General features: G+C 46.3%; 1 protein-coding gene across 2 annotated transcripts in view; it reads right to left on the bottom strand.

Moving 5' to 3' along the window:
* The window catches only part of SLC25A33 (solute carrier family 25 member 33), a 47438-nt gene continuing 19942 nt past the window's right edge, over positions 1 to 27496 (bottom strand). The window contains exons 1-7 of one of the 2 annotated variants that reach the window (XM_053400875.1): positions 24942 to 25187; positions 9622 to 9801; positions 9375 to 9452; positions 6259 to 6359; positions 2602 to 2668; positions 1484 to 1767; positions 1 to 548 (exon numbers count right to left, since the gene is read on the bottom strand). In XM_053400875.1, coding sequence (XP_053256850.1) covers positions 346 to 548; positions 1484 to 1767; positions 2602 to 2668; positions 6259 to 6359; positions 9375 to 9452; positions 9622 to 9801; positions 24942 to 24994 — 966 coding nt within the window. In that variant the 5' untranslated portion in view covers positions 24995 to 25187 and the 3' untranslated portion in view covers positions 1 to 345. Of the gene's footprint in view, positions 549 to 1483; positions 1768 to 2601; positions 2669 to 6258; positions 6360 to 9374; positions 9453 to 9621; positions 9802 to 24941; positions 25188 to 27496 lie in introns of those variants that run through there. The other variant, XM_053400876.1, reaches the window with a different exon arrangement.

Genomic DNA, 27496 nt, shown 5'->3' with positions numbered 1-27496 from the left:
TGTTATGTAAATTAAATAGTGATTTTAATTTAGTTTTGTCGTTTTTAATTTCTGAACCTCGTCTCTTTTAAGTTAAAAAAAGGTAATAATTAACTATTAACATTTAAACATCAACACCTTTCAGAAAGCATGAATCCCCTAAGGAAGTAAATAAAGAAAAAGAGAGCAGAAAATAAACTTTTTAAAAGAGAGCACGTTATCAAGCAAAATGATCCATGATTTTTCCAACTCTCCAGTCCTGTCCGACTGTTTGAAACGGCTCTTTGCGAAGAAACTGGCCTGTGGAAGTTTTAACAGTTTTTTGTTTGTTTGTCTGAGTGCGTTTTTGATTCAAGTCTTGGTCGGCTACTTAACTCGGTCTTCTAACAGGTACACTATTAACTCGTAGGTAGACAGGACAATAGCCGTGTTTGGGATCTGCCGCATGAGCTGAGCAAAGAGTCCTCTGTAGAAGGCCAAGTAGCCCTCTTCCCGAAACACCAGCCGCGCCGTCTGGACAAACGTCTTGTACTTGGTGCCTTCCTCCCGTAGTCTTGTCCGTATAACCTCTAGGGTAGGAAAGACAGATAAATTAAAGGTGTTGGAATAATAGATTTGTAGAGTTGGAATGGACCTCTAGGGTCATCTAGACCAAACCCCTGCAATGCCCATTTCCTGTTGCAAGAAATAACTTTACAATATGAACTTTCTGCATTTGCATAGGCTGTTTTGCAGAATTTTGGTTTGCAAGAAGGGACAAGGGCACACCTGCCAAACAACCAGGTATCGCCTATCCTCTTTTCAAGCATACCTCCCAGCAGGGGTTGGGAACCATTTTAGCTCCGTGGGCTAGATCCTTATCAAAACTGGCAATTCCACAATGACATCAGGTGCAAGGTGCTTTCAAGTCCTGAACACGGGTCTTCAAAGCATCTTTCAAGGCAATGCTAAAACCGAGTTGGCCGCCATTGCTTTTAGGAGGGGGTTCCATGCAAACCACTTCCCAAATGAGGATGGGTTTGCAAGAAATTCAGCCGAACCAGAAAGAATTTAAGGCCCATCCCCCAATCAGTGAATAAGTGTGTGTGTGGGGGGTCTTAAATCCTGCTCAGCTTTGTCAGCACGTCCCTGTTCCCTGCTGTGGTTTAAATCCTGCTTAAATTGTAGGGTTAAATCCTGCTCAGTTTGGATGCCAGCCCACCCACTCTCTGGGTGTTCACAGCAAATGCAGGATTCAACCTTGCCCGTCCTCCCACCCGCCAGATGTCACGAGCGACATCAAATGACAGGCAGATGGGCATGGTTTGGGGAAAATGGCCCTGCAGACAGATTTGGACCCCCCCCCAGGCACCAGGCCTGGACCAGATTTCTCATCCCTGTTGTACAACCAACCATGAGGGCTAGCAACTTGATTATGAATGAATGAGAATAAATAAATAGCTAGGGGAATTTCAGGAAGCTGAACTGAAGGAAGCCAGCCCAGCAAAGGGTGCAGCTCACGTACCATGTGGGTAAGCAATGCATGACGCACAGCCTTTAGAAATAGCAGCAGCGACCATCAATCCAAAGAAACTTGTGGAGTTCCGCTCTGTCCCGCCAGCGGGAGAAGGGGCCAACCGGACCTCGCTCACGTGCTTCTTCAGGCTCTCATAAATAGCAAAGCAGATGATGGTCTCAGAGATCCCAGCGTAGGAGGCAGTCAGGCCCCGATAGAAGCCGCGGACTCCTTCTGTCTGGTAGACATAGCGAGCACATTGCAGTGCGTTCATTTGCTTTGAACCTCTGACTCTGGAATGCAAAAAGGCGGGTGGGGGTGGAGAGAGACAGCGATCAGTACCTTACTTGAATCAACATACGTGACCGGTGGTCTATAGCTGTTCTACTCCAGGAGTAGATCTACCGAAGCCAGTCATGAATTTACTCTTGTAGAACTAGCATTAGCTGCAACCCAGAATTTCTCCCACCACCCTCCATCCCGAAAAATGAATAACCATCCATTTATTCCAATTTTTTAAGGCACTTTATATTTCTTTCTTTATTTAGAGGATTTGCACCCTACTCTTTGATCAAAACAGTTCCCAGGGTGGCTGATGCACCGTCGAAACAAGACAGTCCCCTTACTTGCAGGCTTACAATCTTAAAAAACAAACAAACACACACAACACACAAGGGAGAGTGGACAGGGAGGGAAGAGGAAAACCAAAATCAAAATTCAGACACTATTTTCTAAACCAGGCTTCCTCAAACTCGACCCTCCAGATGTTTTGAGACTACAGTTCCCATCACCCATGACCACTGGTCCTGCTAGCTAGGGATCATAGGATCATGGGAGTTGTAGGCCAAAAACATCTGGAAGGCCAAGTCTGAGGAAGCCTGTTCTAAACAGTTGTTCCCATAAAGACCAGCTGAGACCGTTTTAAGCAAGGAGGTGATGAAAGAAGCCTTCTCCTGCTGGAGTGGCACACAGCTTGGTGGAGGTGACACAGCTGAGGGAGACAGTGGCCCAGAATAGGATGCAGCCCCCAAGTGGAAGAGGCTCTACAGCCCCCTCTAGAGCATCCTTTGCAAATACACCTTCCTGTCCCTTAGGTACTGTTTCACCAGCTCAGCCTCTGGGATTACCTCCTTTCCAGCTGCATCCTGGTTTTCACCATCCATATGGGGTTCATCAGCGAGTTTGTGATAAAGGCTGCGAAACAGATGAGGGAGAAGGAAATTGGCTAGCTTGTCAAAGCACTGAGAAAAGGAAAGGACAGCTGGGGAAAAGGCAACCTGGTGACAGGGCACATTTGGGCGCTTGCAGAAGGTCCCGGGCACATTGTCAGTTAAAGCAGATTGGTTAGCAATGAGTGGAAAGATCTCTCCCTGTCCTTTAGGTGCCAGTTGAAAATGGTCCTCTTTGATCAGACCGTGGGCTGATTGACATCCGATGCCCTTTTAAATGTGTCGTGGGAGGAGGGATTATTGGTTTGTTTTTGTTCTTATTTTTATTATGCATTTTGTGTGCTTTATCTACAAATAAAGGGAGGTATACAAATCTTAACAACAACACTGTAACCTGCAAGAAGTTTGCATATGGGTAAGAAGCATCAAGGAAAAGATATCGTTGTTTTGGTTTTCAAGATGTGTGCACCCCCCTCCTGTATTTCATGTATTTATTAAATATGGATACTGCCCTTCATCCAAAGATCTCAGTGTGGTTCACAGCATAAAAATACAAGATAAAAACACAAAATACATAGTAAGAACAAAACAAACCAATAAGCCCCACTCCCACAAAGATTTAGAAAGGTTTTTATTCTGCTTAATCACAAAGCACTCTACGCATTGCACGTAATAAAATTGTAGGTAATATACAGCTATAAACTTGAGAAGAAGCACCTCTTGCACATTCAAGGGAACATCACTTACAAGTAGCTCAGTGGCAGAGCCTCTGCTTTGCAAGCAAAAAGATCCCAGGTTCAGTCCCTGACATCTCCAGGTAGGGCTCGGAAAGCCTGAAGCCCTGGAGAGGTGCTGCAAGCCAGTGTAGACAGCACTGAGCTAGATGGAGCAACAGCTTGACAGCAGCTTCCATTTTTCAAAGACAAAGAACCTCCTGCAGTCCTCGTATGGAAAATAGTTTATTTAATGTTGTTTCTTTCATCTCTGCTGGGGGCAGTTTGACTGAAAAGCGTTTTTGAAAACTAGTCTAAAAGTAGGTATCCAAATGTCTTTGTGTGTGTGTGCTCAGCACTAAACACAAATCTAAATCCACCCTTCCACTTTTTTAAAGAGCCCATTGGCATTTCCTGCAGTTGTGTCCAGGACAGGTGGAACCTCTCAAGCTGCCCTTACAAATTCAGAGACCGTCTATGCATGAAAGTGTGTGTACCATCTATGCAGGAGCTCTAGGTGGCATTGTTGAGTCATCTGTCCACTTCTGGATGCGATCAACAGAGGTGGCTTTGGGGCAGAGGAAAAGGGTGGGTGATACTACCTTAGATCACCTCTATTCATTGGCCCACCTGGTATAACATTATCAACTCTGACTTTAGTGTTTTTCTACAGTCTCATACAAGTGATCTCTCCCATCACCTGTTACCTGATCTCTTTTTTGGGGGGGGGAACAGATCCCAGGGATTGACAGGAAGGTGCCTTACACCAAATCAGGCCCTTAAGTCCATCTAGCTCAGTACTGTTTACACGGGCTGGCAGTGGCTCTGTGGACTTGTACCCCAGCCTTTACCTGGAGGTGCTGGGGGTTGGACGTAGGACCTTCTGCATGCAATGCAGGTGTTCCACAGTGGAGCTAAAGGCCCTCCTGCTAAAAAGTAAAGTAAGATTCTAGTCCTCATGGTTCTGCGTAAATGACTGATTTGAATGGGAAGCTGCCTTATACAGGGTCAGACCACTGGGTCCTTAAAGTTGTCTACACTGACTGGCAGTGGCTCTCCAGGGTCGCAGGTAAAAAGTCCTTTCTGACCTGGAGATGCCAGGGATTGAACCTGGGACCTTCTGCATGTAAAACAAGTGCTCCCCATCTGAGCCGCAGCACTCAGCTGTTAACAGGAAGGCAGGCAATTATTTGCATCAGCCACTGCAAATTTGCATACACACGGTAGAAACATGTAAAAACCAACTGAGCAGGTAAAATGGGCAGATCAAATTAATGGAGACGCATATCCACATTTCCCGGTAGCTTTCTGCAGAAATGCACATGTCTCCAAAGTTATGTAAGCGGCCCATGTAACACTTGGTTTATTTCAAGCTCTGCTCTGGCTTGAGCTGGATAGCAGCTTGTGTAACTGGAGAGCGGCTGCAATACACACACAGCTGCTCTGTGCCTGGAGATCGGCACTTCTGATCCAATGCAAAAAAAAAAAAAGGAAGACAGAAAGGAAGGAAATGCACATAGGTGAGCTGGTCTCAGAAGGGAGGCAGCTCCCTTATTTGAGAGACAGAAGGAAACTGAGCAGTCCTCCTTGTTTGATTCTTGTTGCTCCCTTTGTCACACACTGTTGTTTTCGCAAAGAGGAAGTCAGTAGCTGGGAATCACATGTGGGGAGAACCCTGCTGTTGCACTCAGTTTCTGCTTCCTGACTTCCCACAGACATCTAGTTGGGAACAGGATGCTGGAATGGATGGGCCACTGGACTGATCATGCATCGTTCAAACATACATATAATGTTCAAACAAGACTTCACTTCTCTTAAGTTACTCTCACACCAGGCAAAATTAAGGAAACGTGGCTTCAATTAGGCAAAGACAAACTTGGTGCGATATTTAATGTACACTGCTTAGAGAGTTATTTTTTAAAGCAGTTTATTTATAATCCTTAAATAAACAAACCTGGATGTGATAACTAGGGAAATTAACCTCATTCATTTCAGCACGCCTTTCCTGTTTGGAAAGGCCGATCGAGACACATGACTTGGTTACATCTGTTCATAAATCTGTTTCAAAGGTTTTAATTTTTTTTAAATACACTTTTATTTTTAATTGCATTTTTTCATTACACAAGTGTCTACCACCCTGGGCTCCTTTGGGAGGACGGGCGGGATATAAATTTAAGAAATGAAATACACAGCCCACCAACACCAAGCAGGATCTCATGGCTCCGTGGCAGAGCGTGAGACTCGTGTTGATTTCAAGGTCGTGGGTTCGAGCCCCATGTTAGGCAAAAGATTCCTGTAGTGGGATAGACTAGATGACCCTTGTGGTCCCTTCCAACTCTACAATTGTATCTTGAATTTGGCCTTGTGTTTATTCACTCCTGGTTTAAAGGTGTGCCTGGCTTCATTGCTGTACAGCGTCCAGCGAATGCTGAAGATCCACTTCTTTACCCTGGCTTTTGACACCCGAGACACGAGTTTTCAGAGCCCACCTTGTACCTGTGATTTGTCATCTATTTTAACTGTTTTAAATGTTAAATATGTGTAACCTGCCCTGGGATCTGCTGGTGAAGAGTGAGTAATAAATTTAATGACAACAATGGACTTGCAGCCAGGCTGCTTGCCAGTCAAGTCTACCTGCCTCGGCTAGCATTCTGACGTCAGATGATTGCAAGGTGGATAGTCCCACCCACCTGTCAAAGTTAGCCTGTTGCGGGGAGGGGGAGGAGATAAAGATCCAGCCTGTTGGGCCAAAACAGGTCTTCCCACCCACACCCTGAGGCTGCCAGGCTGCCAACACCTTAGCCTGGCTGGCCCCAATAGAGGCACAGTTGCTTTTACTCAATGCATCCTGATAAAAAGCGCTGGCTGGTAAACTACATCCCCTTTGATTAGGATTACAAACCTGCAGAACCTGCTGAGCAGACATGGACGATGTTGCTGTTCGGCACAAAGATGTTATTGAACTGCTGCTTGGCCTTGGAGTAGCAGGCAAAATAGACGGCCCTGTGGGAGAGGTAAGAGGAGGGGTGGGGGAAAGGGCTCTGAGTTCAAATCATGAACTGAAGAGGCAAAGTCAGGTTGACTGAGAGTGGGTGTCCTTGTAAAGCGATGGCCTCTGACCTTTTTAAACCCCATTAAAAACAAAAACTTTGTGCAGCCTGTCTTCATAATAATAACGATGCAAACAAAAATAGGCAGAATGTTTGAATGATCATTTTTATTCAAACACTTTCCACTTGGTCTGATCATCTGAGCACAGACTTCGCTTTGTGGTTTGGGACTACAACTCCCAACAGCCCCACAGGATGCATTTTCCACAACAGCTCAGAAAAATAAAACCAGTCAGCTGTAGCTTTGAGAAACGCTGTACGTTGTGGGGAAAAAAGGCTTTTCACCTGCAGCCAGAGATGTTCTGGACTCGCCAGATCCGGAAGATGGCTTGCACTGCTCTGATTACTTGCTGTGCCCTTCTTAGCTAAAAGAAAAGTGGCAATATATGCCCCCCCCCACTTTTTTCTTATACAGCACACACATGAATAATCCAAACTAAGCTAATACTTTATGTATTTTCTTAACATCTCATTTTTCCTCCAAGGAGCTCTAGGGCAGTGTACAGAGTTCTTAGCCTCCAATCCCATTTTGTGCTCACAACAACCTTGCAAGGTAAGCAGGGGTGGAATGTCCCATTTCACCACTTAGGGTGAAACAGAAAGTTCCGCCTTTCCCTGCTGCCTGTCCCGCTGATGGTGAAATGGCGTCGGAACTGGTGCCGATTTCCGGCAAGATGTTGCAGAAATCTCTGGAGATCCTGCATGCTTCTCAAGATCTTGCGAGATTTCAGTGTTGGCGCTGGAGGTAGCAGGGAGCTTGTGGGTACGCCTTGGCTGCCACCTGAGGCAATGGCTTCACCCCACCTCATGAGTGGGCTGGGCCTGGAGGTAGTTTAAAGGTAAAGGGACCCCTGACCATTAGGTCCAGTCGTGGCCGACTCTGGGGTTGCAGCGCTCATCTCACTTTATTGGCCGAGGGAGCCGGCGTACAGCTCCCAGGTCATGTGGCCAGCATGACTAAGCTGCTTCTGGTGAACCAGAGCAGCGCACAGAAACACCGTTTACCTTCCCGCGGGAGCGGTACCTATTTATCTACTTGCACTTTGACGGGCTTTTGAACTGCAAGGTTGGCAGGAGCAGGGACCGAGCAATGGGAGCTCATCCTGTCACAGGGATTCGAAGCACCAACCTTCTGATCGGCAAGCCCTAGGCTCTGTGGTTTAACCCACAGCACCACCCGCGTCCTGGAGGTAGTTTAGGCCTAGATAAATAGTGACTGGATTATCAATAGTGCCTTAGGGCCTGGCAAGCAAACAGAAGGAGGTCAGCGTTTTATTTCTGTGGAGGGACAGCCACCTCTCCTATCCTTTCTCCCCAGTTCTGGCCCCAAAGAAGGATCCCAGAGCCAGAGCCATTAGCAAAGCGCTCCAGCTTTAGAACAAGGCTGCTATTCTCGTCCGAAAGGCTTTTTTAAAAAACGAAACAAAACCTACAAATGTATCTTTCAGCTGGGATCTCAGTATTGTTGTCAAGGAGAAAGGCTCCTTTGGCCAGGACTAAGTCATCAGCCTTTGCAGGAGAAAGGGAGAAATTCCCTTCCCCAATTAAATCATTACTCCAGACTGGAGAATAAAAGAGTGTGCAAACTTGTCCAGCGAGCTGGAAGACGGCAAGATGTTGCCAGAATGGGGCATGTACAAGAAGGAAAAAAAATGAGAAACTGGGAAGTCATTTTTAAGACACTGAGAAGCCACTGCAAATGCACACCTATTATGCAAAATCTCGTCTGCTTCAGGAGCTATGCAAGATAGTAAAGCAGTACCCCAGCCAACCCTGACTGCTGATGATCCTGTTCAGGACTCCCTTCTGGCTGAGATGTTCACCACACATTCCATGTACACTTTCAAGCCTATCTTGGCAACCTTGAGGACTAGAAACCTTGCTTTATTTTTTTAAAAAAAGAAGAGAGCCAAGACCATGCAGATACTGAATTTCATATCTAGGATCAACACAATCTGGAGACATGTGTTAATCACTGGTCTGGGTCTGGTTTGTGCCTGGGAACCCCATGAATGGTGAGATTCCATGATGGAATGAAGGCAGGATATACATCTAATAAATTAAGTATAAAACCCTCGGAAAGGGCATGGATTCAGAAGGTTTTTCCAAATTTATGCCCTCAATATGCACAGAACCTCTCCAAGATTCCCTCTGCTGTGCACATATACCACTTTAGAGGTTGAACCCGACATTAACCCTACTCACAGTAGACCCCTTAGAATTTACAAACCTAACTTTGTCATTTTCCTTAATTTCAGTGGGTCTTCTCTGAGCAGCGTGAATGTTGGTTACGTCTGTGTCTTGAATACGGTTTCCAACACACACACACACACACACACCCCACACCCCACAAAGACTGAGCAGAATACACATGTCTATCAAGCAAGTGAAATAATCCACTGCATATTTTTAAAGGCCCTGGTTTTGGCTCCCGGCAACCTTGGGCAGGTGCCCTCTGTGCCGTGCCAGGGTCTACCAACACCTGTCCCAGAATCCTCAGCAGTAGATTTACCTGCCAGCAGGACTGTTGAGAAGCTGACTTCTCCCACAGTGCTCCTGGGCCAATGATGCTATGAAGGACTGTGGGAAATTGAAGCAGTTGTCTGTTGCCACTACCAGGTAAGCCTCTGGTGAGTTATATAACCAGAGTTATAAGCCAAGTACATTAAAGGCTTCTGAAAGGTTAAAAAGCAAGATGAGAACCAGTATGGCTTGAGTGCCAGACTAGGACCTGGGAGAGCAGGGTTCAAATCCCTACTTAGCCATGAAGCTCCCTTGGGCCAGTCACTCACTCAGCCTAACCTACCTCACAGGGTTGTTGTTGTGAGGATAAAAAAAGGAGAAGTATATGTGCCACTTTGAGCTCCTTGTAGGACAGATGGCAGGAATGCAATAAATAGATTCGTACCTTGATGGTGCAACTCCAACCAGGTTGGGCCCCAGCCCACGAAACAGCGACCGTGGCCCCTCCTTTTCCAAAATGGATCTGCAGTTTCGGGGGGGGGGGTGAGAGAGGAGAGAGAAGATGAAGCAAAACATATCTGGAAAGTCCGGGGTTAAGAACAGAGAGCAAGGACGCAGTGAAAGGAGGGGGACCCCATTTAGCTGTGTGGAGCTGCTTAACATTTCTAGATGGCCAAGCCCGTTATACTCACTTCAGGACCCGGATGAGGCCTGGGGAGACAGACGTCTGACGGACCACTCCTTCGCCACTGATCGTGCCCAGCTGGACTTGTGGGTAGTAGACTGTGCGGAAGGCCAGTTTCGAAGACTGGAGCCTCGTCTTGATGACTTCCAGCGGACAGGTGAAGATGGCGCCCACTGTCCCACCACACCTGGAAAACAACAACGTAGAAGACGTCAGATGAAAGGGAAGAAACCACACGGACCTCAGTCCTGAGCATGTGATCCACCACAGTGGCATGCTTACATGTGCCGCATTAACGGTCAGTCTTTCAGCGTGGCAGCAACTATTCTCTGGAACGCCCTGCCTGTTATGTAGGCACTTCCACTGTACACTTTTTTACACCTCCTAAGAACCGTTTTCGTTTAGCCTTTCCAAACACCTAAAGTTTAATACACAGTTTTATTTTCTAAATGCGTATTACCAACTGTCAATTCATTTTATATACTGATTTTTTTGGTAGGCCAATTTATTTTTAACTTCGGACTCCCATGAAATAATTGCACTGGCAATTTTAAATTTTATAGAAACCAGTTAGAGGTTTTTACGATTAAGTGGTATACAGATTCAGTTAAATAAATAATAATGTGCCTCCAGAATCCTTGGCAATGCAGAAGAGGTTCCACAATAGATTTGAGGATGCGCTCTTGGTGAGGGGTGAGGAAGAAAGGTCCCCTGAACTTTTGAAAACCCAGATTTTAAAAAACCACATACATATAATAAGCCTTTGAGGCTTACGCTATCAAACAAAAGCTGCTTATCCATGGCCTTGACACAGAAAAAAAGAAACTGTCCCTTCTAAACTAACTCTTTAAGAGATAAGAGCAATAATTTATTTAGTTGCACTTTATACAACTGAATACAAATCACAGCCACTTGCCCTAGGAAGCTGCCTTGTATACCAACCCAGACCACTGGTCCATCCAGCTCAGTGCAGTCCATGCCACAAGTGGGGACCCTGTGGCCCTCCAGATGTTGATGGACTGCAGCTTCCATCATCCCTGATTGTTGACTGTGTTGGCTGGGGCTGCTGGGAGCTGGAGTTCAACAGGTTCCCCATTCCCAAACTAGAGCACCACTTGCTTTTCTTGCCCCTGTGACTCTGCCCTGAGCCATGGCACTCAAGCACCGCTGGCAAAGCAGCTTCAGAAATCACTCCACAATCAAAAGAGCCACATTCCAGATAAACAAGACAGGAGCCATGAAGGTCAGGTCACAGGAGAGGGGCAGAACATTTTGCCCTTTATGCTCCAAAAGGAACTTCTTGCATGTTCCCCGGAGCCAAGGCCCCAAATGGGAAGCCCCATTTTGAACAAATCAACTACCTGATTTGGTTACCTCCAAAAAGCATGGAGAGGGCAAGGCCTGCATCTAAAGCAGGTGTGGGAAGCCTTTGGCCTTGCCTACAACTCCCACCATCCCTGGCCATTGGTCATGCTTGCTGGGGCTGATGGGAGTTGTAGTTCAGCAAAAGTGGACTACAGTGTACATCAGTCACAGACAGCATGGCCAATGGTGAAGGATAATGGGACTCGTAGTGAAACATCTGGAGAGCTGAAGGCTCCCAATCCCTGGCTACTGTGTCACACCTGTAACCTGGGCACCAGGTCTATGTGTGAGAGAAGGAGAGCAGAGTCCACCGAATGACAGACAGCAGGGGCCTTTGAAGACCAGCTGTTATCTGAGCTTCTCTCTGCTCTGTGTACAGAACCAGAGGTTTGACATTGGCTTTCAAGCTCTGCAAATACAGCCACGGCCAACGCAATCAGGTTGCATTCCTCCCCCTCATGGTACACAAGCCCTGTGCTGTTCACATGTCCATGGAACCTAAAAGAGGATCAGCACAGGGAGATGAGGAGAGGGAGGGACAGTTCACTGCAACCAGCCTGAATGTGTTCCGAGAGTCTCAAGATTCTAAAAACGGAGCACCTCAAAAACACAAACAAACAAAACAAAACAAACACCCACAGAAAACATGTCCACCTAGGAATGAACGCTGGTTACTGAAATAACACTATGCGTGGCTTGCGTGTTCTAAAGCATCTCTGTGCAACAAAGAGACTAGAACCTTGGCTAAGCGGCAGCAAAAAAACCCAATTCTTGGGCTGCCAAGAAAGACAATTAAAACCTTGTGTGCGTGACAGGAGTGGCCTGATCCCCTGGCCACCCCATTTAATCCAGTGATCACTGCATGCTGGCATCCAATGGATGTCAGGCCATGGTATGGGGTCCTGGGCGGGCACAGGAGCACCTTCAAAAAAAAGCAGGTAACATGAAGGCAGTGTTTAAAATGGGCTACTCCTTCCAACGGTGCCGTCGCTGTGCCCCAGTTATACAATTTTAGAAAAGGAACAAAGATGCTATCGGTGGCTAAGCTTTTTCTCCACCGGCTTTTTATAGAGCTTCTTAGCAGCTACGCCTGCTGCCAAAGGAGGCCAAGAGAGGGTCATGTGAAAATTATACGGAAAAGCCAAGAGGGAGAGAAGGGGACTGACAGCCAGATGAACCCCCCCCCCCAAGTCACTGGCTGGCAGGTGAAGGTTTTGAGACCCCTCTTTGCTCTTGTTCCTGCCCCCCCCCCAATCATTTATTGCAGGTCTGGGGAACATTTGGATCTCCATATGTTGCTGAATTTTAACTCTGGAGAGGGATGATAGGAGCTGTAGTTCAGCAACAGTTTAATAATTGGTGCACAAGTTTGATTTCCCCACTTTTCCCTCCCTGTCCTTTTCCCCTTGTGTGTCATGGTTGTTTAAAAAAAAAGATTGTAAGCCTGTGGACAGAGACTGTTTTGATGGTGTCTAGGAGCCTTTTTGGCTGAAGAGCAGGGTGCAAAAGGTCCAGATCAGCCTTTCTCAACCTTGGGTCCCCAGATGCTTTTGGACTACAGCTCCCATCATTCCTGATCACTGGTCCCGGTAGCTATGGATGATGGGAGTTGTAGTCCAACAGCACCTGGGGACCCAAGGTTGAGAAAGGCTGGTCTAAATAAATAATAAACACACGATCCAGAGGGCCTCATGTTCGCCACACCTGGTTTACTGCATACAAAAGTTTCCAGTTAGGCAGGAAACATAAAGAGCCCTGCTGAATCAGGCCAAAGGCCTATCTTGTTCAACATCCTGTTCTCACAGTGGCCACCCAGATGCCCCAATGGGAAGCTCAGAATCAGGACCTGTTCGCAACGTTGCTCTCCCCATTAGCAATCCCAAGAAACTGGTATCCAGAAGCAGTGTTCAAAATTAGCCAGGCGCATTTTGCACCTGGCTATCAGCTACTTGCGGCCAAGGGAAGATGCCCAGGAGCCAGGATGATGACACCTGTCGTCTCCACCATCTGGAGGTGCATGCCTGGGAATCCTTGGCTCTTGACTATTTTCACACACCAGCAAAACATCCTGTAGAATTCTATCCGGTATATTTTATCTGCACAATCAGAATGAATTTAAGGGACCAAACAGTTGTACTGAAAAACAATTTTAGAGCTGTCTGGCCCCAAAATGGCAGCTAGGTATTCTGTTTTGGCGACTAACTCTGGTTTAAGGAGCCATTTGGCATGTAGCTTATATACCTGAGTTTCTAGCATTGTCCAGAAACATACAGTGCTGACCAGAGGATAGAGGCAGAACATAGTCATTGTGGCTAGCAGTCACTGAGAGCCTTTTCCATGAACTTGTCTAATCCTCTTTGAAAAAGCCATCCCAACTGGTGGCCCTCACTTGCCTCTTATAGGAATGGATTCCATTGTTTTGAACGGACGCTTTGCAGAAATGCTATAATTTTTGTCTGTCCTAAGCCTTCCCTTCCATTACAGTATTTATTAATGCAGTAGTAAATTGCAAAACAAACTGAGCCCAGCAGCAGGTTAGCAAATGACAGCAAGCCAGATGGCTCCCAAAAGCCCACAAGACAGGGCATGAAAGCAACAGGTGTCTCCCCATTATTTATCCTAAGCACCCTGAAAGATAGACTTCCTCTGTAAACGGAGGCTCCATGAAGCTAAGCTGTTCAAATAAGCTCCTGCTGTAAGCTTCCCACCTTCCACAAACTAGCTGAACTGGATCTTAATAGATATTTTAAAAAATCAGCATTCTGAAATTCTGCGATGTAGGATCTGTAATGGCTTGTTTTTTGTATATATGTATTATGTACACAGAAACATATGACAGGACACAAGCGTATCAGACGACACTTAAAACAAAACAAACTGAAAACACCCACTGATTACTGTACAATTCAAGCCATCTACTGTAAACACCCACACTAATATTTCCAGGTATTGCATTACTCGTTTTCCTTCCTCTTTCCGCAGGAACACTGTCAATCAAAAGCACGGTACTCAGATACGGTAAATCCCAGTGCAGATGAGATCAGGCATATTAAACAAGAAGGAAGTGAGGGCTACCTTTGGCAGATGAAGCAACAGCAGATGACGAGTTCCATAAGTGAACATGACCGGAGGACGAGTACAATTGTGGCCGTATATTTGTATGCACCATACTAGGGGCTGTGTCCCGACTCGCTCCACTCGCCAACCCCCAATCTTCACTCCCTAGAGTGTCCCCTTCTCACCCCATGCAACCACTAAGCTTTCTTTTCTTGACCTCTTGGATTGTTCTTCATGCAATTCCCGGTTTGTGATACGGCTCTGCAAATCCTCCAGTGGGGGCTGCGTGACGACAGCCTTACATTTTTATGTATAGAGGAAGAAAGTCAAACCCTTCCCCAGCAAAAATCAGCAACGGCTCATTCACACACGCTCACACAGAGACGGTATCATGGTGCGTCAACCAGTAAGTTGGCCTCCTGTGGGCTTCCTTCTAAAAGTAAGGCGCAAGGTTACCAGGCGCGATGGCATGCTCCTCCAGCCGCCCCGTTTAGTGCGAAGAATGTTTTGATTGCACGCACACCCACACGCCCTCCGACGAGCCCCCTGCAAGTGATATCACATGTTTTGCAAAACATTCCGACTTCTCTCCAAGACTTGGCAGACATCCTCAGAGCACCAGCTGTTTACCTCTTCTGCCAGGCTCAAACTCTTTTTAACCTTCTCCACAGAGACTGCTCCCCATGCCTAGCTTATATATTGAAAGGGAGCATTGCAGATGGATAGCCTCATAGTTCAATGGAAGCAGCATAAACTGTACATTCAGCAAGTGCCAGGTTTTATCCCTGGCATCTACAAGTAGAGGTAATAAAAGTGGTAAGGTTTGGGAGAGACTTAGCTCCCAAGCATCTTGGAGGTCTGCTTGCATCCTGGGCAAAATTGGTCACAGAATCATAGAACTGTAGAGTTGGAAGGGGTCCTAAGGATAATCCAATCCCCTGTACGTAAGTTCCAAGAAGCGTGGGTATAGTTCAATAAACCGTGAGTACCTTTTCATGCACTCAAATCTGTTTCCATACTGTGGGAGGTGGGGAGAAGGGTTGTGGCTCATTGTGGCTTTGGGCAAGCTGCTGGCTTTCAGTCTCAATTTACCCCATCTGTAAAATGGGGCAAGCGGACTTCAGCAACCACACAAAAGCTTTTCAAGTGCTTTGCGAAAGAGAATTATAAACTACAAGACCAATTTGAAGCAGTCCTTGACAACCTGGTACCCTCCAGATGTTTTGGACGAAGCCTCCCGTAGCCACAGCTCAGTGACAGAGTGTCAGCTCTGCATGCCAAAGTTTACAGCCTCAATCCAGAAATGCATCTCCAGGCAGTGTTGGGAATACAGAGTTAGATGGACCCAATGGCTTGCCTCTCTATAACGCACCTTACTATGCTTCTAGATTAAGCTAACAGTCACCCAATAGGACCATTAAAAAAATAAAATAAACAATTTTGGCAACCAAGACTCACACCATTCACTCAACCAAGGAGTAACCAATGTATTAAATCAAAGAGCTTTCCTGGGCGCGCAAGCCATTCCCTCTGCTGTACACCTGCAACCCCATGCGCCGCCGCATTAATAGCTGCACCGTCAGCATGAACGGTTCACAGATGTCACTGTGGATTTCAACAAAGCACATTGAGCAACTCTGGAGGCCTGGAACAGCCGGTGCAAACCGGCTCTGCAGAATAATTAATTATCCTTTGCAGCAACCCATTCTGCAGGCACTGGGGGCGGGGTTGTTCCTTTTTCCACATTCTTGCTCCCAAAACCAGGAAAGCTACTGAAAAGCAGCCTGCTGTGGATCCAAGGGAAACATTTTGCATCATTCCAAGGAAGAGCCAAACATCTCAGATGTGCAGAGGAACGAAGGACTTCAGAAAAGCAAAAGGGGGGGCGTGTCAAAAAGAGGGTTTTTGCAGCAGGTACGAGGAGACATCCATCACAAGCTGACATCTCGTGTCACTGACAATCACTGTAAGCAATACTGAGCTACACAGACCAATGGCCTAATCAGTTTAAGGCAGCTTCCTTTGTTCATATATTTTAATAAAATATTTAATAAAATAAAATAATAAAATTATTATTATTATTATTATTATTATTATTATTATTATTATTATTGGAACAGCTGTAGCTCAGTGGCAGAGCATCTGCTTTGCACACAACCCCCCCCCCCCCCAGGTTCCATTCCTAGGTATGGCTGGGAATTGTCCCCTGCCTGAAACCCTGGAAAGCTGATGCCAACCAGTAGGCATCTAGGCTGAGCTAGATGGACCAATGGTCCAGCTTGCTGTAAAGCGGCTTTCTATGTTCCCATTCGTCCCAGGTGTTGTTGGAGAGGATGGATGCCTTTATTACCCTGTGGGCCTCGGCCTCCTTTCAGAAGCTATCCACAAGCGATCAGTTCTGACCTCTTGGTTTCGAGATCATCAAGGAAACCCAGCCTTATGAGGGATGGTTGAGGGAGTTGGGTATGTTTAGCCTGGGAAAGAGGAGGCAGAGATAAGATATGATAGCCATCTTAAAGTATCTAAAGGGCTGTCAAATGGAGCAAGCTTGTTTTGTCCTGCTCCAGAGGGTAGGACCAGAACCAATGGATTCAAGTTACAAGAAAGGAGATTGCGACTAAACATCAGGAAGAGCTTTCTGACAGCAAGAGCTGTTTGACAGTGGAACAGTCTCCTAGGAGATGCGGTGGATTCTCCTTCATTGGAGACTTTTGAGAAGAGGTTGGATGGACATCTGTCATGGATGCACTAGTGGAGATTCCAACATTGCAGGGAGATAGGACTAGATGACCCTCACTGTGCCTTCCAGCTCTACAATTCTTTGATTCTATGATCTCCTGAGCATGGGATGGGAGAAAGAAAAAGGAAGTGGGGTGAGCCAGAAATAAAGAAAAGGGGGTGACCTAGAGAGAGGAGGGAGCAAAATTAAGGACGGCAGGACAGGGGGTGACCCAAGGAAATGAAAAAGGGGGCCACTGATTCTGGCCCCGTCCATCACTCATGAAGGAATGTGGCTCTCAAGAAGATAAAAGAGGCTGCTGACCCGACCCCCCCCATTTTAAACATTCAATAAAACAATAAAGAGTAAAATAAAACAAACTCTTTGCCACTCAGGTTGATTAATGTTTAAGTTGGACCAAGGGAGGCCCAGATAGGTCTCCCTCTTGCCCCACAAGCTCAACTTGAAGGGGGGGGGGCTGACTTTTCCCCTGCTGCTTTGTTTGCTGCCAGATATATATTAAAGCAAAGGGAAACTGCTAACACCAGCTCCCTCCAGCACTATAATGCAGGCAACGCCAGGAATTTAGCAAAGACAATGGCCTGCAGCCAATATTACTCCTACTCACGAGTAGTCCAACTGAAATTAGCGAGCTTAAGTTCACCCATGTGGGACTAACATGGGAGGCAAGCCGTCCATTTCAGTGGGCCACCTCTGAGCAGAACCTAGCAGGACACAAGCCAGTGCTTTTTGCGCAAATAATGCACAAGCAGCTCATGGAACTTGTTGCAAATGGCTGCTGGCTTTTGACAGCATTTTGAGAGGGGAGAGGTCCCATAACAACCAGCAGTCATGCTAACTGAATGGATCACCCTGGCTCAGAGGCAGTCTACCTTTAAATGCTAGGCACCAAGGAGAAATGGCAGGGAAGAAGCATTTGCATCAGAAGGACCATTGCTGGGCAAGAGGGTGGTGGGCTGGAGAAAAGAGGAAGCCTGGCTTAGCCCAAGGGTCAGGTACAAGTGATGGTTGGTGTGTGTGTGTGTGTGTGTGTGTGTGTGTGTGTGTAAAGATTGGCGGAACAACAATACCCTCCATCCACCATTAATAGACCCTATCTTTAAGGCAATGTCAGAAATTAGCCAGGTGCATTTTGTGACAGGTGTGGATCCAATTGCAACCACACGGAGGTCTCTGGGTGCCAGGTTGGCAACTGACATCTCCATCTGGCTGTCCCCTCCAGCTTTCGTAAGCAGAACAGCTTATTTATTGAATGTATATACCACCTTTTCCTCCAAGGAGTACATAGTTCGACCCTGTGGGGTAGGTTAAGGGGCTGTGACTGGCCCAAGGTCAGCCAGTGAGCTTCATGACTGAGTGGAGATTTGAACCCTGATCTCCCAGGTCCTAGTCTGACACTCTAACCACTACACCACACTGGTTTCCTAGTGTCCTTTTGCTATGGGGCAGCTATATAAATTAAGTAGATATATATGGGGAAAGCAAAATGTCACTTAGAGAAGGATCTGAAATGTTTTCCTTGAAGTTTGAATTTATTTTATTCTGGATTGTTTGATTTGATGTTTTAGTGTGTTGTCAACTGCTTTGAGATTTTTTTCTTTAAAATATAAAGTGGTATAGAAATGCATAATAATAAGTCTCATTGTAAAAAATTATAATAATATGGTGCCTAAACATTCTATTGTGGCGCTTGTAACCTAGGTTTAAGGTGCCATTTGGTGATTAGCTAATATATCTGAGTTCCTAACACTGCTTTAAGGAACTTTGCCCAAGGATCTTCTCTGCTTAAGTGAAGGAGAAACCATTTAGCTTGGAACAGCAATTATTGACTATACTGCAGAGCTAGAAAATCCCATGTGCCTGGTTGCCTAGACATCTTAATATAATGTTGGCACCTAGAGAACTATTTTTTTTATTCCCTCAGCAGATTCCCATGGCTAAGGAAAGGAAGGAATCAACTTCAGGGAAGGGGCACACTTTCCAGCATTTACTTAGAACAGGCATAGGCAAACTTGACCCTCCAGATGTTTTGGGACTACAACTCCCATCATCCCTAGCTAACAGGACCAGTGGTCAGGGATGATGGGAGTTGTAGTCCCAAAACATTTGGAGGGTCGAGTTTGCCTATGCCTGATTTAGAACATTAAGAGACTGCCTTTCAACATGAAAGCATTATTATGATGGTCTGATATTTTTAAAACACTGCATGAAGTCCACACAAAATAACTGAACAAACACAAAAGAGATAAAGATAGACAGGGTTTGCAAATGCTTTGATGGAACGGAACAGTCTTCACCCATAAATGTGATGAAGGAAAGATGCAGACCTCTGAGAGGAGGAGCCACCACAACAAAAGGCCCTGCACTGAGGCAATTATGACCAAGCCTACCCCAAAGGACAAAAACCAGAGTGACATTCATGCCATACACTTAAAGCACTATGTCACCACTTTAAACAGTCATGGCTTCCCCACAAAGAATTTATGGGAGCTGTAGTTTGTTCAGGGTGCTGGGAGTACCTTAGGAGACCCCTGCCTGCTCTCAGAGCACAGATTTGTTTAATCCTCTTTTATAGCCATCCAAGCTGGCGGCCATCATTGGCTTGTCCTGCAGGAGCGAGTTCCATAGTTTAACTATGTGCTGCATGAACAAAGACTTTCTCTCACCTGTCCTGAATCGTTCAACATTCAGCTTCATGGGATGTCCACGGATCCCAGGGTTATGAGAGAGGGAGAAAACCTTTCCCTCTATCCACCTTCTCCAGACCATATATCATTTTAGACACCTGTCACCTCTTGCCTTACCTTTTCTCTAGACTAAAAAGCCCCAAATGCTGCAACCTTTCCTCTCGTAAGGGAGTTTCTCCACCCCCTAGATCATTCTGGTTGCCCTTTTTCGAACCTTTCAAACTCTGCAGCACCCTTGCTGAGGTGGGGCGATTCACTTCCAAAACAGATCTTGGCAACTCACGCCAGCCAGTGAGCCAAGCTGCATATTCGGGAGCTAGTGCTTAATTTGGGGGGCAGGGTCCAGACCCAATACAACTCCCTCAAATGCTGGCGCTGAAGATACATACTGAATACACACAGATCTATAAATATATGCAGGCAGAATTCTGCAAAATAGCAAATGGGGAGGGGACCTAATTGTTTTAACAACCACACCCTATTAAGGGTTTCCACATGCAAGTCCAAATCTCAAGACCACACAAGGGAGAAAGTGCTGCTATACTGGCATTCCGCCTTGCAGGGAAAGCTTTATATACAGTAAAGGTAGGCAGGAAGCCCTTAAGCTAATTAAGTCCCTTTCATCCTGGATTCCATCATCTTGCGGTGGAGAGAATCTAAGCCCTAAGTAATTATTTATACAGATTTGGAAAGGAGGGAGAGAGTGGGAAAATAAAAGCTTGCAAAGGAATGCAGATACAGTACTGAGAAAACTGACTCGTGTATTTCAAAAGTGTGATCCTAAGCACACTTCTCAGGAAGTAAGGTCTATCGAACTCACAGAATCATAGAACTGCACTGCTGGAACGGACCTGAGGGTCCTTGCAATGCAGGAATCTCAACTCAATGGAGCCTCCTTGGATGCAATGATGCCTTGGATTAAACTAAAATAAAAGAGTCTTTGTTACAAAGGCTTCGTCCCTGTGGGTCCCCTGAAACCAAATCCAAACCTCTGGGGGTTGCATCCAATGTCTGTCCTACACTGAGTAGACACACTGAAATTAAAGAACATGGCTAGCACAAGTCCATCAATTCAGTGGGTCTACTCTGAGTAACAGTATATTTTATTACATTTATATCCCACATCAAGGGTAAGTACATAATTCTCCTTCTTATTTTTTCCTCACAACAAACCTGTGAGGTAGGCTAGACTGAGAGACAGTGACTGGCAGAAGGTTACACCTAAGGCCAAGTGGGGATTTGAACCCTGGTCTCCCCCAGGTCTTAGTGTATAACACTCTCCGGGGTTTCTCAAACTTGGGTTTCCAAGTTGTTGGACTACAATTCCCATCATCCATAGCTAACAATGGCAAGGGAGGAAGAAGTTTGAGAAACTAAACACTATGCCGCACTGGCTCCACATTTCATAAAGCATCACACACAGTATATGAAAGAATAACATGAATAAGGAATCACTTAGTTGTGATTCCTGCACTGCAAGGGGTTGGACTAGATGCCCCTTGAGGTCCTGTACAAATCTACGATTCTATGAATTTCAGAAGGCCATGTTTGTTGACGTCACAGCTTTGAATGCATGGTATGGATGTGACTGTGTACACCTGGTCAGGTGGGAGGAGCGTAAAAAGCGAAGTCAGAGGGAGATGAAACACAGGAAGTTACAGAAAGTGCTAATTACGGTATGTACTGAAAGCTGGCAATTCACAAAACAGTTTCTGATGACACAGACAGATAACCTGTCATTAGAAAGCCAGTCAAAGCATACAATGCAGGGAAATAACCCTCCGTCTTGGTCCAGTCTGCAAGCAACAGCACTGAAACTCTTGAGGCACTGATGTAATAACGAAGAAAGTTACCATTTTAAGAAAACAGTCATTGCACACAAGAGGAGAAAACAAACATTTATACACACACACACACACACACACAGAGAGAGAGAGAGAGAGAGAGAGAGAGAGAGAGAGAGTGAGTGAGTGTTCAGGGATTACAAGTCAGTCTGCAATTCCCTCCCCATATACAGTGGTACCTCGGGTTACATACGCTTCAGGTTACATACACTTCAGGTTACAGACTCCGCTAACCCAGAAATATTACCTCGGGTTAAGAACTTTGCTTCAGGATGAGAACAGAAATCGTGCTCCGGCGGCACAGCAGCAGCGGGAGGCCCCATTAGCTAAAGTGGTGCCTCAGGTTAAGAACAGACCTCCGGAACGAATTAAGTACTTAACCCGAGGTACCACTGTAGAGGGCACATTTTCTAAAAACACAACACAGATCCAACCCCAAATGATACTGAGGCTGGCATGGAATCCTATGTGCATCTATATGGGAGAAAGCACTAATGACCCCAGAGTAGACTTCCTTCTGTGTAGACACAGGAAAGTTCCCTTATTCAGAGTCAGACCATTGCCCCATCTAACGTAGTACAGTACTGCCTACACTGACAGGCAGCCACTCTCCAGGGTTTCAGGCATGATATCTCCAAGCCCTACCTGGAGATGCTGGGGATCAAACCAGGGACCTTCTGAGCTACGTCCCTTCCTCATAAACATGCATGGGAATGTGCTCTGCTTACTTAGAAGTCGGTTCTATTTTTAAAAGCTGAGTTTACTTCCCATGTAAGAAGAGACCTAGATCTGAGATCCAGGGTCCTTCCTCCGTCACCATGGATCAAAACACCACACACACAGCGTGCTGCACAAAAAAGATACCCAGACAGCACTCTTGCTTACAAAACACAAAGCTACCTCAGTTCTACTCTGGCCTGGTATGATGAAACACTTGGACAGATATATCCGTATAACATCCCTCTTTGCCCAAGAACCAGCGCAGAGCAGACAAGGCAGCGTGAGACTTGCAGCCAGGAAGCAACAATTTATAATGCAGTATTTGCCTAAAGCATGACAAATGAAAAGGGGGAGCCAAAAGCCAAGAGTAAGCTAGCTAGCTGGGTTGGGTGTTTTTTTAGTAGTGATGGAGGGGAGAGCAGGATTTCCCTACACTTTGCTAACCACAAATAAGCAGATGCATGAAGCAGACTTTGGAGGGAGGGAGGGACGGATCACACACAATTTAGTGTCTCTGCGCTCCCAGATTAGTTGTCTATAAAAAGCAAGCCGGGGAAACCCACATCCTCAGAACGTGGAAGTCCTTTCTGAATAGAACAAGGACTTAAAATAATAATAATAGAAATGCTTTTATTTTCACTTTCAAGACAATTAAAAAAGCGGCTATGGTACAGTACTTCCAAACAAACAAACCACAGACACATTCTAAAGTCTCCCCAGATTCCTGCCTAAGATCTGGTCATGCCTGTTCAGGTATCCATTAGGCCCAGGATGGCAAGAGGAACGGGTCTGCCCCAACCTTGCAATGCATGCAATAAACCTGCCTCGGGAAATAATAGAAGCAGACTTTGCCAACCTGGCGCCCCCCAGAAGTCTTAGACTACAACTACATTGGGAGTTGTAGTCCATAGGAAGCTGCCTTATACAGAGTAATACAACTGTCCCATTTAGCTCTGAATTGTCTGCACTGACTGGCAGCAGCTCTCCAGGGCTTCAGGCACAAATTCTCTTCCAGTCCTACCCCGACTGGGGATTGAACCAGGAGGCTTCTGCATGCAAAGCAGACACTCCACCAGTGAGCTGTGGCTGCAGGTGCAGGTGTAGCCCAAACCACTTTAGACCATTGCTCTTGTAATGTACACTTTTCATCTGTAAAGCACTTGAAAAGCTCTACTGTTCACTGAGATACGTTAGTCCCATTTTACAGACAGGGTGGTGGTGGCTGAGAGAGCCAGCAGCTTGCTCAAAGCCACACAATGAGTTCATGCCTGAGCACAGGTCTGATCTTGCTCTGCTGGGAAAGTAAAGGACCAAAAATAAAAGGGCCTAGCCCAGTGTCCAATCACAACCTTCTGGAAAGCTCACAAAAAGGACAGAGTCCTGCATTTATACATGTATGCAATGAAATGGCACACCCTGCATAATTATTTCCAACCTTCTGAAAAGCCATTTAAGGCACTAGCCATGAGGGAATAAGTAAACTGGCCTACCTCACAGGGCTGCTGTAAGTGAATTATTATTTTTATTACATTTGCAGCCTGTCTTTCCTTCAAGGAGCTCAACACAGTGCTGATTCTCATTGACACATGTGCATATTTTACCCTTTACAATAATCCTGAGAGGTAGATCAAGCTGATGGGAGGGCAAACTGGCTCACGGGCACCTGGTGAGGTTCATGGTTCAATTGGGTGATTTGAACCCAGATCTCCCTGTTTCCAGTCTGACACTCAAACCCAAGAAAGGGGAACCTGCAGGCTTCCAGATGACCCCTGACTATTGGACGTGCTGGATGATGGGAGATGGAACCCAAACGCACCTGGAGGGCTGCAGGCTCCTGCACCCCTGGCCTAACCACTATGCCACATGTGTACTAACACAACTGACATTCTAAAGCACTATATGAATGCCAGCAAGGGGTTATGAAGTGTGTGGGGAGCACATGTGTATGTTTGTGTTTCCTTATAAATAAACAAGGCCTACTAGGTTGGATGGAAGGTTCATTTATCCAAGCATTTTGCTTCCATTAGAATGTGCACTGCTGGGCACTCCTTAGCAGGTATTTTCAGGACATCAGAGGTAGGCTGCGCCTGTATATGGATGTACCATTTTGAAGTCACGGAAGAGAAAAGCAAAGAAAAGTGAAGGTAGGAAGAAAGAAGGGGAGAATGTGCAAATGTATGAATGGAGGAAAACGTAAGAAAAGCCTTGCTGGATTAGGCCAGTGGCCCATCTAGTCCATCATCCTATTTTCACAGTGGTCAATCAGGTGCCCATTATGGGAAGCCTGCAAACAGGAACACAAGAGCACAAGAGCCCTCCACCCTTCTGTGGTTTCTGGCAAGTGATATTCAGAAGCGTTAGCTTTTTACTGCCTCTGACCATGGAAGCACAGCATAGCCATCATGAGCAGTAGCCATTAACAGCATTATTTTCTCCCCACCCCGCCCCCCTTGAAAAAGGAGGATGAGAAGATGAGTAGGATGAGGATAATGACATAAAAGACAGCAGGGTAATATATAAAGACAGAAGGAAGATTTGAGACAACAAATAAATGGAAATTCAGAAAGGAAGAGGAAGGGTAGTGGTCAAAAGGGAGGGTAAGAAATCAAGAAAGAAGAGATGAATGGAGAGAAGGGGTGCATGTGAGAGAAAAATAAATAATAAATAAATTATTCCCTCTCTTTATTTCATAAAAATTAAAACGCCGCTTGATCGTAAAAACAAATAAATTCAAAGCCGTTTACAAAAGATTGATGAATGGAGGAAGAAGGGGATGGATGGGGGAGATTAATGAATAAAGTGTGGGAGGGGGAATAATGAATGAGGATGGGGGAGAAGGATGAATGGGGAGAGAAAAGCTAACGCTTTAAGGATGAGCCCAGAAGGATGAGTGAAATGAGGGAGAAGGACTCACCCTCCAGCGAAGAGGTGCAGCAGCGTGCTCTTCTCCTGCGTGGGTCCGGCCATGCCTGCCTAACCGCCTGCCTGCCTGCCGGCCCGGCCCCGTCCGGTCACCACAATCCCCGCAGTTCCTACTGCTGCTTCCAATGCCGAGGACGGCCAGGCAGAACTGGGCCTGCGCCAACACAGCCAGCCAGGTCACGCGACGCCGGCAGCCAGCTCCACGTGCATAACGAGCCAACCGCGAGGCAGCCTGGCCGGCTGCGAGGTTAAAACTAAAAAAAAAAAGTAGGCGTGGCGCCGGCTCTGACGTCGTCCCGTTCCGGAGGCGGCGATAGGCTCCCCGAGACGCAGGCAAGGGGGCGCGGCGGCCGGCGCAATAGAGTTCAGCCCACGATGACTTAAGAAAGGGAGGTGGGGCCAGCGCACAGTTTACTTCAATGTTAATTTTATGAATGGAGCGCGAAGTGAGGGGGCGCAGAGGATTGGCGCATTCTGAGAAGGGTGGGTGGGGCGATGACGGGGTTTGTAAGAGATTTGAAGGTTGCGGTCCTAGGCGGGTAAGAAGCACCCTCTATCTCTCATGGTTTAGCACAGGATCTGTCTGCGACTCTGCAGAGTCCGATGGAGGAAAAACACAACAAAGGGTTGTAACTAACTAAGTTTGATTCAAATGCAGGCCCATTGAGTGATATCCAATTGCCAATTGCTAGTTCGATTTAGACCCACTGAAGTTAATGGTCATAACTCACTTAGGGTTCATTCTCTTCAATGGATGTACTCTAAGCAGGACTTGAGGCATTACCGGTTTTTAAAAAAGTATTATTTATTTTCCACCCTTCTCCAAAGGCACCTCACAACATAAATTAGAAACTGATACAGTTAAAAAGCACAACAATCAGTTATAATCATATTTATAAATCACATTAATAAGTTACCGTATTGAAAAACAGCACTGAATCAAAACAATGTAATTTAAGAGCACAAGAGGAGAAGAAAATATACAACACTACGGCACTCGCTCCCACAAGATGCAGTGCTGGCTACCAACCTAGATGGCTTTAAGAGAGAACTAGACAAAAATAGGCAGTGATAAATTTGAATGTACATCTAGGGAGAGTTAAGGACATTGCAGCTGTTTTCTTTCATTTTATTGTTGTTTGTTAGCCACTTTGAGTCTCTCAGGAGAAATGGGTGGGATAGAATTCTGTAAAACAAACAGCAACAATAACAATTGGGGCAGAGATTGCTTTGGATGCTATTCTGGGCCTCCTCCAAGCCTGTGGTGGAGCCAGTCTCCTTGTTCAGTTCATGACCCTAGCCAAGTCTGTTAAGCATCTCTCTGCATGACTAAAGAGTTAGTCTTTAGTAGAGGTGCGTTGCCATAGAAATGCCCCCCTCCCCAGACTGGGGGCGAGGATTGGTGGGTATAGGAAAGCAATAGCCCAGGGGTCAGTTTTATCTTGGCTCATGGCCAACTGGAGAGAGCTTTACTTGGGGGAAGTGCCATAGCTCAGTGGTAGAGCACCTCTTTCACATGCAGAAGCTCCCAGTTTCAGTCTCTGGCAACTCCAGGTAAGGCTTGGAAAAGATCCTGCCTATAAGCAGAGCGAGCGCTGCTGCCAGCCAGTGTTGACAAGACTGAGCCAAGACTTGGGATATGGTAGCTTCCTATGTTTCTGTGATACCCCCCAAAAAAAAATCTAATGGGAGAGCAAGGTCTGCTGGAGTGTTAATGCTCTGGCTGGAAGAGTTTCCCCACCCCAGTGCTGAACAAAGCCCTACTTTTTTAATTGTTGCTGCTGTCTGGGAAACTCTCCTTCAAAACCTCCCTCTGTGTATTTCCCAAAAGCGACAAGCGCATGGACTCTGATTCCAGAGGGCGGCCTTCTGAAGTTGGATCTGTTTTGTGAGAAGCTGAGCAAACATGCCCCCCTCCTTCTCATAGGAGCCTTGCAGAAGAGGCAGCTGTCAGTCCCAGGACATGCTGGGATAATTTTGGAAGGGGTTACATTTGAAAAGGGAGAGGCTGAGGGAGAAAGAAGCCTGTGGTCTAAGGGATTGGATGCATTAGATGCTTTGCATGCAGAAGGTCCTAGGTTCAATCCCCAGTGGACTGTCCAGGGAGGGCTTGGAGAGACAACCCCTGCTTGAGACCCTGGAGAGCTGCTGCCGGCCAGTGTAGACAATACTGAGCTAGATGGGCCGGCACTGACTGGCAGCAGCTCTACAGGATTTCAGGCTGGGGTTTCTTCCCAAACCTACCTGGAGATGCAATTGGGGATTGAACCTGAGACCTTCTGCATGCAAAGCAGATGCTCTACAAGTGAGCTGTGCTCTTCCCATAATTCCTTGGCATCTCTGGGGGAGAGAGAGAGAGAGAGACCCCTTTCTGAAACCCTGGAGAGCTGCTGCTGGTCAGGGTAGTAGATAGTATTGACCTAGATAGACCAATGGCCTGACTCTGTTATAAGGCAGCTTCCTATGTTCCTATTCGACAGTGGTATGGGGGGGAATCAATAGAAATGATTGATTCAAAGAAGAATAAGATGCTTTTTCAAGCCTAGG

Source organism: Podarcis raffonei, chromosome 8, assembly GCF_027172205.1.
Source record: "Podarcis raffonei isolate rPodRaf1 chromosome 8, rPodRaf1.pri, whole genome shotgun sequence".
Classification (NCBI taxonomy): Eukaryota; Metazoa; Chordata; class Lepidosauria; order Squamata; family Lacertidae; genus Podarcis; species Podarcis raffonei.
The sequence above is the reverse complement of the archived record's forward strand: the minus strand, read 5'-3'. Positions and strand labels throughout refer to the sequence as shown.